The sequence below is a fragment of the Aedes albopictus genome, chromosome 3 (genome assembly GCF_035046485.1).
Source record: "Aedes albopictus strain Foshan chromosome 3, AalbF5, whole genome shotgun sequence".
Classification (NCBI taxonomy): domain Eukaryota; kingdom Metazoa; phylum Arthropoda; class Insecta; order Diptera; family Culicidae; genus Aedes; species Aedes albopictus.
Window position 1 is genome coordinate 47,776,718 of NC_085138.1, and position 12,038 is coordinate 47,788,755.

The 12,038-nt window shown below is 41.2% G+C and overlaps 1 protein-coding gene across 21 annotated transcripts in view; it reads left to right on the forward strand.

The window, feature by feature from the left end:
* The window catches only part of LOC109405842 (low-density lipoprotein receptor), a 1,187,857-nt gene that overhangs the window by 1,149,348 nt on the left and 26,471 nt on the right, over positions 1 to 12,038 (forward strand). For all 21 annotated transcript variants that reach the window (XR_009999021.1, XM_062858855.1, XM_062858856.1 and 18 more), the window contains one exon: positions 4,672 to 4,821. Coding sequence is in view for 20 of the 21 variants with exons in the window: in XM_062858855.1 (XP_062714839.1) it covers positions 4,672 to 4,821 (150 nt within the window). In the remaining variant the exon portion in view is untranslated. The remainder of the gene's footprint in view (positions 1 to 4,671; positions 4,822 to 12,038) is intronic.

The window sequence follows — 12,038 nt, forward strand, 5'->3', positions numbered from 1 at the left end:
ATCCTTCAAGGAGCACTCAGGGATGCCTCCAGGAGTTCCATCGAGGGTTCCTACAGGAGTTTCTTATAAGATCTCTCCTAGAAATCTGTCAGGGATTAAGTTCCTCTAATAATTTTAGCAGACATTCCTTCAAGAATCCCTCCAGGATATTTCAGAAATTTCTTCTGGGATTCCTCTTGTAATACCTCCGGAATGCCTCATGGAAATTCTCAAAGATTCTACCAGGAGTTCATTTAGGGGTTGCTCTAGGAATTCCTACAGGTATTCCAGCAAAAGTTCCTCGAAGGATTAATTCAGGAGTTCCTTCGAGGATTCCCGCAGTGCAGTAACTCTTTCAGGGATTGCTCCAGAAGTTCCTTCGGGATCGCCCCAGTAGTTCCTTTAGGGATTTCCGCAATAGTTCAGTAGTTCTTCCAGGAGGATTTGGGTATGCTTTCAGGAGTTTCATCAGATATTCCTTCAGAAGTTCCCTCAGGTATTCCGACAGAGAGATTCGTCTAAAATTTCAATTCCTGCAGGGGTTTCTTCAAAGTTCTCTCCAGAACTTCCTTTAGGAAGGATAACTTTCAAAGATGTATGCAGGTGGATTCAAGGATTCCTACATAAGCTCCTTCAGGGATTAGTCCAGAAGTTCCTTCTAAGATTACTTCAGGATTTTTTAGGGCTACCTCCAGAAGATCCTTTGGAGATTGAATTGAATTGAACCTGAAAGTTTTTTTGGAGATTTTTCCAGAAGAATTCAGGGATTGCATGAGTTCTTCCAAAGATTTCTTGGGGAATATATTCGGGCATACCTCTAGGATTTCCTTGATAGATCTCTCATAAACTTCCTCCAAGTATTCCTCTAGGATTTCCTTCTGGGCTTGCGCCTGAAATTCTTTCGGGGAGGGTTCCAAGAAATCCTTCTGGAATTCCTCCTAGACATCCTTCGGAGATTCCTTCTGGAAATCTTTTGGAGATTCCTTCTGGAAATCTTTTGGAAATTCCGCCAAGAATTTCTTCGGGGATAACTCCTTGAAATTTTTCGAAGATGCCTCCTGGCGATGTTTAGGGGATTTATCCAAGAAATCCTTCGGGGGTTCAGATGGAAAACCTTCGGGGATTCCTCCTGGCAATCCTCTTAGAAATCATACGGGTATTACTCCCGAAAGTCCTTCATAGATTTCTCCTAGCAATCCTTCGAGGATTCCTATTGGAGTTCCTTCGAGGGCTCCTCCTGGAAATCCTTCGAGGACTCCTCCGGGAAATCCTACCGGGTTTTCTTCTGGAAATCCTGCGGAGATTCCTCATGGTAATCCATTGGGAATATCTCCAGGTATTCCTCCTAGAATTCCTACAGGGTTCCTCCTGCAGTTTTTTTCGAGATTTTTTCCTGGAATTTCTTGGGGAATCCCTCCTGGAATTCCTTCGGAAATCCCTACTGGAATTCCTTCGGGAATTCTTCCCGGTAATCCTTCAGGAATTTCTCCTGGAAATCCTTGAGGAATTCAATCTGGAAATCCTTCGCGAATTCCTTCTAGAGCTGCTTCGAGAATTTCTTCTGGAATTCCTTTGAAGATTCAATCTGCCAATCCTTCGGGGATTCCTACTGCAAATCCTTCGAGGATGTATACTGAAAATTCTTTGAGGATTCGTCCTCATAAAAATATAATCGGCGCACAAATCTATCACAGGAAAAATCCGGGGAAAATTTCAAGCAGAAATTCCCAACAAGAATTTCTGGAGCAGTTCCAGAAAAACTGGAAAATATCTGGATAGAATTGCTTGAGCAATTCCTGGAGATTCACCGCATCTGTTTTGATAAAAAGCTAATTTTGCTTTTTTTCCCTGTGACGAGATACAACAAGTTTTAACTCTTTTCAAATATAACGTTAAATTGTTTTCGTTACGTAATTTGTATGTGATGCCAAAAGATATCGACCTGAAATGTAAATTGATTATAAAATCACAGAGAAACAGACGTAACACTCAGAACAAAATTATATTAAAAATCATCGTCATGAAATCGTAAATGCCCAATGCTAATCATGCCGTGTTTGGACAAGTCACCACTAGATGGCGGTAGTGGGCAAACGTCAAACAGGAGCAAAAACGATGCCAGCGCCGCGACTGGTCAATGGGATGATTGCTGTTTACATTACTACAAATCTAGTACTACACCGAACGTGCCCCATTGACCGATATGCAATCTTTTTTCACGAATGAAAAGATTATTGGTTCAACATTCCGGAAAAATATCGCGAAATAACAAGTTAGTTAACTTGTATATGCAAAAATGGTCAAAATATATGGTTTCTTTTCATAATTTTTACAATGTTGGACCACGACGACTTTATTTTTTTTAATTTTTTAACGAAAGTTTACCTATTTTTAAATAACGTATCAAAACATTAGAAATGTTTTTTCAAATCGTTTTTGAGCTGCATTTTTTTTTTAAATTTGTAGTCCATGAGTGAACTTCAGTTAGTAAAAAATACCAGCAAATTTGCCTGCTGATAATTCTCAAATAATTACTTCATGAACTTCTCCAGAAGTTGATTCTGAATTCCTCCAAAAATTCCTCCTAGAGTTCGTTCTAAGACTCATTTAGGAGCTTCTTCTGGAATTCCTCCAGGAGTGCCTTCAGCGATTGATCTAAGAGTTCTATCTAAGATTTCCCCAGAGGTTCCTTCGAGGGACCCCCAGGAGTTTCTGCTGAAATTACTCCAGCAGTTTCTTTTGATGCTTCTCCAGGAATTAATTCTATGAAGTTTCTTCTTGGATTCGTCAAGAAGTTCCTTTAAGGATTTCCATTTTTGAGAATTCCTTCATTTTTTCAAAAGTTTCTTCTGTGACTTTTCAAGGAGTTCTTACTGAGATTCCTCGAGGAGTTTCTTAGAGTCTTCTTGAATTTCTCCAGAAGCTCCTTCGAGGATTCCCCCTGGAGTTCCTTCACGGACCCCTCCTAGAGTTTCTTCTGGGATTCCTCCAAGATTTTCCAAGACTGACCATAAGTTGCTTCTGGGATCCGATAGTTCCTTCAGAGATTCCTGTTTCTGGGAACTTCAACAGTGATTTCTTCCGGAATTCATTCCTTCCTTAGCCAATTCTTTTTTCATGGAATGGCTGCATGCCAGTCACACTTTGTGTATTTAATTGTGTGGCCCATATAGCCAAAGCAAGGAAGCAGGAATTTAGCAAGCCCATGCTGAGGTGATGACCGGTTTCCTTCCTGATCAGCCCAGGATTTTTTTGTGATGAAAATTGTCTTGACTTCCTGGGCATAGAGTATCTTTGTAGACTCCACAGTATATGAAAGTGGCCATTGGCAAAGTAAGCTCTCAGATAATAACTGTGGCAGTGCCTATAGAACACTAAGGGCCGTTTTTTCACCTAGGCTTAAGCGTTAAACTAGGTATAACTATAGGGTAAAGCCTGGCTTACCAATGGATCATTGAAGCCGTCTTTTCCGCTGCTCACCGCATCAAAACAAAGGCGCCACCGAATATGGACGGTCACACAGTGACAGCAGTCGAGTTACGTCAAACACACAAGGCTACGGTGGCGCTATCTGTTCATTTCATAGCGGCAGTTTTAGATATTTTAGTGATCCATTAAGGTGAAGAAATCAAAGCTGAGTCTCAAGCAGGCTCTATTCTAGTAGGGACGTTACACCAAGGAAAAGAAGATTAAACCCTAGCTCTATCATGTTTTGGGAACTTTTACCCTTTTTTCAGCCTATTGAAATTCAGCCTTATGTTGACATCCCCTTCCCGATACAATCTGTTCCCAGTCATCTTAGCAAGCCACAGTAGAATCATTCGGTATAGGCCTTTTTGTATGACAGGTCCATGCATGCATTTGTTTACAAAGGTTGAACAATAGTTGCTAACATGGACTTGCCATCTCCATAGAAGAACTGCCAAAGACCCGACAAATCAGCTGTTTTAAAACGTCAAATGCAATGGGCCAGTATACGGGACCTCACGATCAAGGCGACTTTACTCCGCCAAAGCTCAACTCCTCAATGAAGGAGGCAGCATCACACGATCACACTGACAATCTCGTCAAGATGCTTGCTGTCACTGATGCTTGTTAGAGGAAGGATAGGCAAGGGGAATCACACTATCGTTTGTTCACACCCCCAAGTTCCGGTCAATTCTATGTTAGGAAGAAAATGTCTGGTTAGCCGCAATCAATTGAAACTGGGTTTTTAACCTCTAAAACTTGTTTTTAGGGGAAAATGGAACAAACTGTACACTTGCAGTACAATCAACTTTCGTGCGTTGCAGCCCAGTCAGTGAAAGACTTTCACTAACTGGGCTGAGCTTTCAGCAGTCAAATAATCTCAAACGATAGAAATTCAGGGCTACCAACTTAGACAAATTGTGCTTTACGTCATAAAGTGACGTTTGAACAGGGGGACGCCACAAGTTTTTACAACCCAAAAATGACGGAATATCTACTGATAAACGGCAAAGCTTTTGCGAGTTTTCCGTTTTTTTTTTCTTTTTTTCGGTTTGTGGTATATTCTGGCTTGGGAAAACTAGTGTATTATATTGAATAAATCATTGAAACTATAGATAGTGCTTCTACATTGCATAGACTTGCTGAGACGAAAACAACTGTAGCCAACCACACGAACTGTTTAATAAACGCTTTTTTTTCTCCTTTTTTTTCCTCCTGCAACAGGGTGTGTTCCTTTTCTACCGGCACCTCCAGCACCGGAATACCACCTCGATGAACTTCGACAATCCGGTCTACCGGAAAACCACCGAGGACCAGTTCAGCCTGGAGAAGAACCTACCGAGCCGCATGTACCCGAGCACCGTCGGCGAAGAGGTAAGAGCCCTGACCAGGGACTACTCGGTTAGCATAAGATAAGTTGACCAAACCAACAGTTTTTGGATTAATTCGTAACAACTGTTAGTAGGAGAAGTAGGCAGTTAGTAAAACGGAGCAAACTGAAGGGTGAAAACTAACGAAAATGCTTGATAAACTACAAACCGTTTTAACTAACAAACTAGCAACACACGAGTACACTGGATGTAAGAATGGGGTTGTTCGGTCACAATAGATCATTCCCGACAGATTCAACGCTCATTTGTTTCTTATTTTCTTAAATGGGTGGCACATTCAAAAAATTTTGAACGTTTCCCAATTTTTCCAAACGTATTTCTAGTCCTTCTAGATTTAGTTTGAAAATTTTACATTTTTTTTTTTTATTTTTTTCACCCCCGTATAGGAATTGGTGGGTGGTAGATTAATTTTTCATCAAAAACAAAATCAACGTAGAGATGATCAAATTGCCAAATTATATTTCTAGTGTTGCAATTTTTAAATAACACAACAAAAATTCCAACAATTTAAAAAAAATAAAAAAATTAAAAAAATGTTCAGATTTTTTTGGAGAAAACGCAAAAAGTCGAGTTTGGATTTAACGGGAAAGGTCTATTGTTCTCAGTGCCACAAAAAAAAACAACCACAAAATAGGACTGTTTTCAAACGACACAACATACGCTATGTCGCTTTCAACGCGGAAATCACCAAGGAGACCGCAACACACGGAGAGAGGAAGCGAACAAAAACCTGTAAACTCCGCAAGCACCAGCTCAACTTGTTCCAAAAGCTGCTGGAAGCACCGCAGAGGTTTTAATTAAAAAGAATATATCTGGGTACTCGTCGTGCTAACACCATGCTTGTGGGACAAACAGAAGCAGAAAAAACACAAACGAGGTCCCAACTCAGCCAAAAAAAAGGACCCAAACGCCACCGATGTAGAAGAGATGAAAAATCTAGACACGAGTGAATACATAACCTAATTAGAAACTATACCGGTTGCACACCAGGGGCGGGGAAAGAAAGGGAAAAATGTTTCACGTTTGCACCTGTTTTATTATTATTATTTTAGAGTTGTTTGCGACACTGCTGCATATGTGTATTGCTTTGATGAAAGGAAAAGTTTACACCGGAAAAGTAGGCGACGAAAACGGTTTTAATGTGTGGGGACATGAAGGATGCTACCCGAACGACGCGACATCCATCTCGTCAATTCAACAGTGGAGAATGCTAGATGAAGCTAGTTAGTGCCATGCTTATAACGATTCATTCATCGCACATTGGGCAAACATGGGCCCATAACCGCGATTTTTTCACTACGATTTCTCAAATTTAATTTACGTCTTCAAAAATTGACTCTATGAACGAATGTTGACAGATCACTGATAAAACTTGAATTGGGTTCGAAATTTAAGACGAAATCCTAGATGTATAAAGGTTATGGGCCCAATTTCTCCCACTGTGCAACGAACGTGGACAACCCTGCAGAGCAATCCAAATCCAACTTAGGATTCAACAGTCTGTGTAGCACCAGGTGCATTTCATGCATTGTTCAACCTCTCCAAAAATTCTTGCAAATTCTGCGCTAACTGGCGTAAAGTGTATCTCCTCAGCTGGTACAATTCCTACCAAACCGACCGACAGAAAAGCTCACACAGCTCACCATTCGGCACAAGAATGCTAATCTCGTTCAACTTCTTATCCTCGCTCTGTGTCTCTGTCTCTCTATTTTGGCATTCTTCTCCATCTTGCCCGAACCGGGCAAGGATAACTTATGCAACTGCATGCTGCTGCAGCAGCAGCAACAGCAGAGACATAAGACAAGAAAACCTGACGGCAACGCTGGGAGGCAACAAAGGTAGCGCATTTGCATTTTGCAATTTTCAGAAGCATTCTTTCGGAGAGTTTCTTCTTCCATAGCAGGACTCTGTAAAATCCCTTGTGCAACTGTTTTTCGTTTTTCGTCATTCACTGCGCCCGGCCGCCGCTACCACACCTGGTGCTACTCCTGGTTGGACAATCTTCCTTCCTAGCCTGCTAGGATGGAGAGCGGGCGTTTTGAAATCCTTGCTTGCTGTCAAATCACCAGGGTTGGTGTCATTTCGAATTTGTATTGTATGTATTTCAAATCAAAGAAGCTTCTCGTTTACCACTTCTTTGATTTTCATGACTTTGGATTTTATCAGAGTCATTGATAAACCTAATCACATGAAATTTTGTCAGAACTTAAGGTGAAAAGTCTCGGAATTCAACTTCAAATTTGTATAAACAACCTAAATTTTGATAATGTTTATAAACCATACAAAAAATGGAACAGTGCTGGATTTTGTTTCCCTGGAAGAAATTTGGATGGATTTCAGAGGGGTTGGATCAACCCTGATGCATGAAAAATAAAAACAAAATGCACATATAGGGTATTGGTTCCCTTATTAAGCATGTGGCTCCCATTTTCATCCCACGAAAAACAAAGTATTGAAGCGCTGTTTGTTTTGTTTCTTATTTTTGTATTTTTTGTTAGAAGTGAGCACCCATGAAAACAAAAAGAACGGAGTCAATTGGTGCCGTAATCGCTTGTTTTCGAATAGGATGAAAATGGGAGCATGAGATTACTGATGGCACACATACCCTATGTAGGCAACAACGACGGTTGGAAGGAAAAATGCAAACGTCTTGTGATGGCTCTTGTTATGCTGCTGTTGCTGCATTTTTTGTTGTAAACAAAACATTTGTGGCAACAGCAGCAGCTTCGTCATGCGATTTCAGTTTTTTTTCGGTGTTGTGCTGGATTTTCGGCGTTCGGGTTGCATCCTTTTTTATGGTACTTGAGAAAACAAAACTCAGGAAGATTGTGAATGACTTGGGATGGATTTTATCGCGCTATTTTTGGAAGTCATTCGTTTTTGAGGGACAGTTTAACTGAGGGATAAGGTTTACTGTATCAAAGAGGAAGAGTAGGCAGGTATTATAGAATAGTTTTCAAAATTGGTGAAAGCTTAAACATCATAGTAGACATCATCGTTTGCTTTCGATCAATGCGTAATCAACAGACGAGCTTCAACCTTTGCTTTTAGGTGAGCCGGAAGGCTGTGCTATTTTTGCTGCCTGCCACTTCTTTTATCATCATGCGCTCTGGATCTTTGAAGATGAAAATCTCAATTCTCAACACATTTCATAATGCAGTAGAACCTGCCCAGTCAACGCACGATCGCATATGATGTTGAATAGGATGCAAAAGTGGAGGCGATATACGCACACTTTACACGCGGTTAAATGGAAGCAAGTACGTATATGGCCTCCACTTTAGCATCTTATTCAACATCATATAAGACTTTGTGTTAGCTGGGTGAGTTTTATATCTTATTTTTTAACCGTTGTTGTTGCTGGGTTCTCTTTGATGTTGATTTTTAAAAAGATTGATTTTGATTACAACTATAAAAAAATGAATTCATATAGGTACTGAGTATTTTGACCAAAGCACGGTAGGCTGAAGTATGTTAGGCAAAAGTACATCAGGCCAAATGCGTCATTAGGCTGAATTAGTTTAAAATCAAGGACGGGAAGGGAATGGCCAAAATTTTTGGGATAGGGTTTTTTTTTCTCACAAAAAGTTCAACAAGCTGTAACTTTTCATAGAGTGCGTCAAAAATTCTCGAATTTTATAGAGGAAAATGAGTCAAATTTGCAACACCACACAAAAAATACTAAATGTGTTCTTCCTTTAATCCAAATAGGATCTAATATATTTTATCAAAGATATCGACAATGATTTTTCATAAGGGCCCAACTGACTTGATCGATTTCTCTTCGTCGACTCTCTCTTCCGCTAATAACTTGACCAAAACAAACAAAATCATTATTCTTTTTGTTTCTATAGCAAGATGTAGTCATCTCCTTCGCATTTCAATCAAAAAAAAATTGGGAAAACTCAATACACATTATGTAATAACACAAAGAGAGGATCGATGAAGAGAAATCGAAAATGTCAGTTAGGCCCTAATGAAGAATCAATGTCGATATGTTGAAAACAGAAATATAAAATCTTAAAATATCACAACAAAAATGTAATGACATTTATGTAAACAATAACATTTTCTCAAGAAAGATTCTAAAAATGTCAATCCATCCATAACTTTGTTCAGCGTGCCAATTTTTCAAAGACTTTTAAAGTAGGGAAGTGGAACCATCTCGGCAGGGCTCCTATTTTCGACACTTTTCTGCTATAATTTAGCCAATTTTGAACCAGTTCACATAATTTTTGGAACGCGGCCAGATACGTACAGTATTCTAGCCGTGTACAACATTTCAAGTCAAATGGTTTGGAATTGACTGAGTTATAGCGACAAATGCCCAAAATACCGGCCACCGCCCAAGTGGCTCTCTACCCTATTTATAGTGTTTTAAGAGAACGGTTCGAACTTCGCGAAAAATTAACCAATCGAACTCAAATTTGTATCAATGATGCACATAGGTCAACAAAATGTCAAAATTTGAGAATTTTTTATGCATTCTATGAAAAGTTCCAGCTTGTTGAACTTTTTTGTGAAATAAATGAAGTTGCCTATCCTAAAAAAAGGCCGGTTGCTTCTTGTTGGACACGTAATTCAGAGAAGTGTCACTACGATCCAATGCTTCTCGGACAAAATAGTATCGGATTGAGATATGTTTTGTACGGATATTTTAACCTTGATTTCACGCTACACACATCGCTGACTTATTATCACATAAAATTGTACTTTGAACATCTGCTGCCAACTTCTTGGGTACAGTCGGGTCTCCTATTAGAAGCTACCATCCACTTTACGCCCATCACGTTTTCCAGGCTGTCTTGTAACCAATTTAGTTTATTTTTGAATGTGATGAGTCTATAATACACAGCAAATAATTTTGTAATATCCAGGCGCGTAATTTCTGGCGCTGTATCCTTTTTTTGATGTAATTTCACTCGGTTACATCGTTTTCCAACAATTTTCACAAGCTATCCTTGTTGGCGAATATACGCCACCGCGCCTCTATAGTATCGGTGTCTATAGACGACCGATGATTGTACCCCTCACCGATACGTGTGGAAAGAACGGAACGGACCGGGCTGACAGTCTTCTATTGTCAGACCGGTGAGCGGATAAAGGGACAACAGAACGTATGTAGATGAAAAAGCGAAGTTGATTGTGAATTCGATGCCGTAAATGTGCTTATATAAAAAATTGAATTTAGTAGTTAATTATTACAAAACACCCTATACTAAATCGTGAATTACATCTAGGTATAAAAGGAACCTATCTGTCGAAGAGGAATCATGCACTTAAGTTAAACAAATAGAGTAAAACCTATGAACTAGTGGGCTCGGTAGTAGTACGGCTAGGAATCAGCTCAAATCTGTATTGCATGAGCAAAACGTAAAAACGACAACTAGACATTAGACTGGCTCAAAAACTGATAGACTGGACTCGACACGAAACGGGACTAAACGTAAGTTTATCACTGTAAAAACTAACAAGTAGCACTACACGCTAAAACACAACACTTGAATTTGTTAACAATGAGAATTTTTTCACAGGAAAATAATAATTATCCGGACTGTAACAAAAACCCAGTTTCGGTTGTTTTATTCCCGGAATTATTATTACGGAATACCCCTAGTTGGTTGGCAATTTCCAACAGTTTATTATTTTCGTTTATACGCGAAATAGTCGGTCATGTCACGTCGAACCTTGCGGTCGGGTAAAGTGGTTGGTGAGTCCTTAAGTGCAAATTTTGGTGCAAGTGGTGGTGCATGTGGTGGTCTCGGCAGATCCGGAGGAGTCGCATTCCGGAAGAACATGCGAAGTATGCCGTGAACCGGATACAGTTGAGATGGTGCAGTGCGACACATGTTCAAAGTGGCATCACTTCCAGTGCGTAGGAGTAACGCAGCAAATAGAAAAATTACCCTGGAGTTGTACCAAATGCGAATCTGCGAAAGGAGTTCAGGGAATCATTTCTACTGCAGCTCGTCTTCAGCGAAGTGGTGGTCCATCGGGGCAGTCGTCCAAATCGTACGCTGATAGGCTTTCAGTACCGCCACAGCGCCAGCATCAACTGCAATCCCAGAAACATGTCCAGCAACAGCATCTGCAGCAGCGGCCTGATATAACAGATAGTCAACTAACCCTCTCACTTGCCGTGGACGAGTCAAGCAAATCCAGAAGAGCAGACCAACCACCGTTCGTCTCTTCGCTTCAATGGGTTGTGTCTCCGTCCCAAAACAAATCCAAAGCTTCATCAGAATCTTCGAGCCACTCCTCGAAAGCCCTCGCTAGGCTGAAACTGCAAAGGTTGGAGGAGATGAGGAACGTCGAGCGGCGTGAAGCAGAGCGACAACGAGCAATTGCTGCGGAAGAAGCAAACAAGGAAAAAGCATTCCTGGAGCAAAAGTACCAACTATTGGAGCAGGCCATCAGCGAAAACGGCTCTTCTAATAGCGGTTCTATGACGAGAACGCAGAACTGGATCGCAGCTACAAATGCACACCGCGATAGGCAGACAGCAGCTCAGATCGACGGCCATGTGAATTTGAGCTTGCATGCCGGTAAAATGCAAGTTTGGGATCCAACAGCTACGCGAATTGACACTCGCTCGTCATTATCGGAGCCAAATCCTCCAGATCCATTTCCAGCACCGGAATCCATGCTTAGCGGCCCCGTAGATCCACCAGCGCTGAGCGTTGGGATGCAGCGGTTAGCTCTCGGGTCGACGAATCAAGTTCCAGTGCAGTCTCGACCGATTCCATTGCCCTTGCGTCGAGTTTCGATGGCACATATACCTCATCCAGCAGCTGCACCAATTGCTTCCCAAAACATAGGAGCAAATCCATCGTGTCAGTTCTCGCATAACATGGCAGTTCCAGAGTACCAGCGGTTCGATCCACACTCGAGCCAATCAGCGGTCCCTCGGCAGAACCAGCCCCATTCATCCACCATGCGAGACTATCGACTTTTCAACCAAGAGGAAGAGGAAGGCGATCCATTTCCTATATCTCGAAAGCAGTTGGCTGCCCGTCAAGCTATCTCCAAAGATCTTCCAACGTTTGCTGGAGATCCAGAAGATTGGCCTCTGTTTCTGGCCACCTTCAATAGCACCACCGCGCTGTGTGGTTTCACCGATGACGAAAACATCGTCCGCTTACAGCGATGCTTGAAGGGTCGAGCATATGAAGCGGTCAGAAGTCGGCTGCTGCATCCATC